A 5,350-nucleotide genomic window follows, 5' to 3' on the forward strand; every position below is an offset into this window, starting at 1 on the left:
TTGTGCCAAATCAAATTGTCCTCAGTAAGTTCATCCAACTACCAGTCCAACTCAAAGAAAAGAGTAAGCACAACTACAGAGGTCCTGAAGTTCAGTAAACTCAAAAAAGCTTTGCAGTTGGTTGCTTTACTTTTTTAAGTTGATTCAACTTTTTCAAATTTCTCACCCAGATACTTCAAAAATCTAAATGCAGGGAGTAAACCATACTGTAAATACAACACAATACAAAAGACATTGCTATCATTACATAACTTATTTATTGACTATTCTGCAAAACACAGAATACAGATTGTATCAAAGCAGCTTCACATTGATAGCATGAAAATAATACAACAAAGTTTGTTTCTAGAAGAAAATTGCATCATCGTCCACCCATAATAAGGCAGATCAATAATATTGTTGAATATTAAATGTCCCCAACTAAGCAAGCCAAAAGCCAAGGCAACAGTGGCAAGGAACCAAAACTCCATCAGGTGACAGAATGGAGAAAAAAAAACCTTGGGAGAACCCAGGCTGAGTCGGGGGCCAGTTCTCCTCTGGCCAACGAGCGAACAGTGTATGATTATGATCCAGGCAGCGTTACAGGTCAGAAGTCAGATTGGTCGTGTCGATGAGGCCTTCCGATAAATGCTCAACCTTTCAATTTTATCCATATGGATTGCAGCTACTTGGCCTATTTTTTGAAGGACTATGCAAAAAATCAGCCTTGCGGAGTACTTTAGGTCAAGATAAATAAACACTATATTTTTTATTTTTTTTAAGTGTTTTCTAATACTTTAGGATAGTTCACACTGAGGGCATAAATCAATCCAAAGAGGAGAGTAACAACTGTGGCAAAGGTCTTGCACATTATCCGGCCCAATCTGCTCTTATAGTACTACAGAGAGGCACCTTATATTTGGGTTTGAGTGGATAGTGGCAACATAACCTTCAACGATAGTTAAGATCCTCATCTTCTCCCCTTGTGAATGTCTTCTGGCTCCGTGTCCTGCAGTAGAAAATAAATCAGCATAAAATTATGGTACTTTTTTTCTTTTTTTTATTACGTTAGACCACAGAGAGTTCCTAAAGATGTGCTCAGGTAACTTCGCTTGAAAAGTAAAGGTGGTCATGTTTTTAAGCTTATTCAAATTCAGCAATAGAACTAAAACTGATAAATGGAAAACATTTCCCAAGCCCAAACAATGCCATATCAGCATTGGAGTGATTGCCTGTGGCACTCGTCCACGGCAGAATCCATAATTAATGCTTTTTATTTTAGGTCACCCAAAATCGTACATGTATTAAGGCTCACATTCTGTTCATCACCCAAACTGATCGTATTGCATCAGTGAAGATTGGTTTAAATCACTAGAGTCATATGGATTACTTTCATGCTGCCTTCATGTCCATTATGGAGTTTAAAAGTATTGGACAAATATTTTGTGGACAAAAAAATACCTTCAATCCTTCAAAATATTTTTGTGTTCACCAGAAGAAAGTCAATTATTATTTTGAGACAAAATAAGGGGTGAGTAAATCATTTATTTTCTTCTTGTATATATCTTCTATATTCATATTATACTAATTTTATTTACTCTGCAATTGCTACATTACTGTTTAACCTTATGATTGTGCACTGTAATTTTTTCACAGGTTAGAATGTCTCCCGACAGTGTTGTGAAGCAGACATTTTCCATTGTCTTTGCTTTGGTAAAATAACTACTTGTTGAATTTGTGCTATCAGATGAAGTCAAACTGATCACTGAGAAAGTTTCAACTATGGTTATTCAATAAAGTAATTTTTACCATGACTTTGTCTGTTGATGATAAGCTTTGTATATCACACAAAGCCTATCTCCTACAGGGAGATGAGTGAAGTCTTGCTTTTGCACTTGTCCCACAAGCAGTGCTTGTTTCACCTCAAATGCTTTTGTGTGGGACAAAATGTCACAAATTAGTTTTTCCCTTGCCTTGGAGCTGCAAGTTGAGGCCGTTCAACATTTCTGTCACATCTGTTAAAAGACGAGGTCCCATTTCCATTCTGTGTCGATCAGTTCTGGGACAGTTTTGCCCATTGTCAGAAGAAAGGCGTTGGGGGTTGAAAGTTTCATATTATTAAATCTACTAAACTTTTATGATGAAATGTTTTTGTTAAGGTTATTGTAAGGTTGTTACAAGCCAAAGAACTCTAAAGTGTATATTCCTCAATTGTGCACAATGTTGGGGTGTAAAACAAGGCAATGATCACCAATTCTCATTTGAGGCAACCAGACATTTCCTGTTCTCTGAGAAAGAGGAAGTGAGATCTGCTGGGGTTAACAGCATCATCAACCACAGTTACCAGGTCTGACGGCAAATACGGGCAGAGTCTCCTGCATAGGTGCAGAAGTTTCTGAACAGACATGCACTTAGTCACTTGCTCAGGCGCAAGCAAACCACTCACACAGGTAAGAGTGCTATTCTTTTCTTGGAATCTTAGCATTTGTCCAATAGCAATTCAACAAGTTGTAGGAAAGATCAAGTAAGAACCTGTCAAAATGCAGACCATTCTTTGACCTTTTCCCCTTTTGCTTCATTAGGATCTCTGTGTGTCAAGATTGTTGAGGAGCAGTGGTCAGCAAGTGTACACCAATTTCTTGGCTGTCACAATGCTGCAGGAAGGCAATTTAACCTTGAACGAATCCTGCAAGATTCATGATGGCATACTTTCACCCTTCGTGCCTATTGGCTACATTGTCATCTGTTGCATCGGTCTGCTCTGCAACACCATCACCCTTTACATATTTTTCCTTCGGTGGCATACAGACTCTTCCATGGCCGTATACATGCGGCACCTCGCCCTGGCAGACACTCTGCTGGTCCTGTGTTTGCCCCTGCGGGTTTACTACCACAACAAAGTAGGTCCCTTCTACTTGTGCAGGGTGGTGGGGATCTTCTTCTACGTCAACATGTATTCCAGCATCCTGTTCCTCAGCCTCATCAGTCTGGATCGCTACTTGAAAATCGTTAAGCCCGTTTGGGTGTTCAGCATCCAAAAGACCAAGTGGAGCCACATGGCAAGCTACATCATCTGGGCTGTCCTCATTTCAGCAACGATCCCGTTTTTGACAAGCGACAGTCAGAAACATCCGTGCGACAAAGTTTGCTTCCACTTCCACAGCAAGGGGACTGTCAGTGGGACCATTAACCTGACAACAGTGGTGTTCTTCCTTGTTTTTTATGTGGCCTTTCTTTGTTTTTATGTGAAGATAACTAATAAACTCAGGACTATGTCCATGGGTAACGGTGACTCTAAGGCACAGAGTCGCAAAAAGAGGGTCATCATGAAGACTTTCTTGGTACCGGCCATTTTTACTTTGTGTTTCTTGCCTTACCATGCAATACGAATCCCATACGTTCTGGCTCAGCTGAACGTGATCAGGGATATTCCTAGCCAACAATTGTTGCATATCTTAAATGAGAGTACCTTGCTACTGTCCACTCTAAATAGCTGCCTAGACCCAATTATCTATTACTTCTTAAACAGTGCGTACAGGAAAACCATACTCTGTGCCATTCAGGGCAAGTTTAAAAATATGTATGCTTTAAACAGAAGGAGAATCAGCATAAACCACTCGGTTACTGAAATTTAGCCTTAGTCAAGTCAAGTCTCCTTCATTTATATAGCGGTTTTTACAATATGAATTGTTTCAAAGCAGCTTTACAGTGATAATAGGAAATTACAGTAACAGAGATTGTTTTGGCTTTACAGCAGCTCTAGGATAAAGTTAGTGTCCAGCTAAAGTTAGTTTTGATTGATTGATTCACTTCCATTACGAAGATCATTAGTTATTAACTTAGGGGCCGCTAACACGACATCGTTCTAACAGAAAACCCTCAACACGCTCCGGCCACCCATCCGCACAAAACAGTGCCTTGTGGCTCGAGAATGCCCTCCCGGAAATAGGTTCCAAGGTGCAAACGATTATCAGTTTTCTCTGCGCAAACCTCTCATCCTTAATGGATGAGTTTTCCATTTGTGACTACATGAATCAAATTTTGTAGATTCAACAATCTAAGATATTTATTTTTAAATGATGTACACTATTGATTTGGGCACACATGACTGAATTTGTTTCATATGATCTAAAAAAATGCAGGAAGTTATAATAAATAAAAAATAATCAGGTGTGTCTAAATCTCTGACTGGTAGTGTAAGTGTGTTTAAGAATTTATTGTGTTTCTGTAAATACTGACTATGTAGCTGAGCATTGTTCTCAAATAGGTTTGCTTTGATTCAGATTGTGTGGTGGTCCCAAAAACAAACAACAAAATGGTCTATCTAAAATTAAGAATGGATATATGTATGAAACTGCACAGGCCCAACAACATGTACAGTTATTTACATGACATAGGCTAAATAGGAAAATGAGAGTTTGATTTCTAAATGTGTTATTTCAATGCTTTTATGGTTTCTGCATCCACAAATTAAAAACAAATTGTGGTTGACACAAATCCTCTTCATTTATCCTCATTGTAAGTGAACCTAGTGGGTCATTTTTTTGTTCATTTATCATATTTTTGGGTATGTCACAGAACATGTCAGTGTTGGCATCTGTATTATTTGACTAGCTTCTACCAAGTAAAATATTAATCTAACGCTTTTTAGATGCACAGCTGAGCTGTGGACTTCAACAACAAAATATGGGAAGCATTACCAATCAATTGAGAACCACTGTGCTTGAGTACTCTGACTGTTTATTTGTGGATAGACTTTTTACATTTCCTTTATTAATGTATTTTACTGAGAGCATGACCATTAATTATGCAAGAACATAAAAAATTACCTTTGTAAATGCTGTGGTTTTCCCTTGTAAAAAAGATCTTATGTGGTTGACATGTTTACTGTTGTGTTATGAGTCAACCAAAGTGTGTGGAAATAAATGTATCTGCCAATGATTATGTGTTAGCCACCAACTTTCTGTCTTAACATGAAAGTAATGTGGGGAAATGCTGATTAAAGGATATTTGCACTTTTTATTTAAACAATAGGCAAATAAAAAAATGGTTGAATATTTTATTTTATTAACCTGACAACATGGTGTTCTTCCTTGTTTTTTATGTGGCCTTTCTTTGTTTTTATGTGAAGATAACAAATAAACTCAGGACTATGTCCATGGGTAACGGTGACTCTAAGGCACAGAGTCGCAAAAAGAGGGTCATCATGAAGACTTTCTTGGTACCGGCCATTTTTACTTTGTGTTTCTTGCCTTACCATGCAATACGAATCCCATACGTTCTGGCTCAGCTGAACGTGATCAGGGATCTTCCTAGCCAACAATTGTTGCATATCTTAAATGAGAGTACCTTGCTACTGTCCACTCTAAAT

At 38.2% G+C, this 5,350-nt stretch overlaps 1 protein-coding gene across 1 annotated transcript; it reads left to right on the forward strand.

Annotated features, from left to right (window-relative positions):
• Positions 1 to 1,293: 1,293 nt before the first annotated feature.
• LOC309477385 (P2Y purinoceptor 14-like) lies at positions 1,294 to 5,046 on the forward strand. Its single transcript, XM_082140644.1, has 2 exons — positions 1,294 to 2,429; positions 2,562 to 5,046. The coding sequence occupies exons 1-2, from the start codon at positions 2,385 to 2,387 to the stop codon at positions 3,612 to 3,614; spliced, it is 1,098 nt and encodes a 365-aa protein (XP_081996770.1). The 5' UTR covers positions 1,294 to 2,384; the 3' UTR covers positions 3,615 to 5,046.
• The last annotated feature ends 304 nt before the right edge of the window (positions 5,047 to 5,350 follow it).

This window comes from Leuciscus leuciscus, assembly GCF_965113295.1.
Source record: "Leuciscus leuciscus genome assembly, chromosome: 16".
NCBI lineage: Eukaryota > Metazoa > Chordata > Actinopteri > Cypriniformes > Leuciscidae > Leuciscus > Leuciscus leuciscus.

Coding starts and splice junctions, on each gene's coding strand:
- LOC309477385 (XM_082140644.1), top strand. CDS start 2,385: ATGCACTTAGTCACTTGCTCAGGCGCAAGCAAACCACTCACACAG. Junction 2,430..2,561: donor CAAGCAAACCACTCACACAG/GTAAGAGTGCTA, acceptor TTGCTTCATTAG/GATCTCTGTGTGTCAAGATT.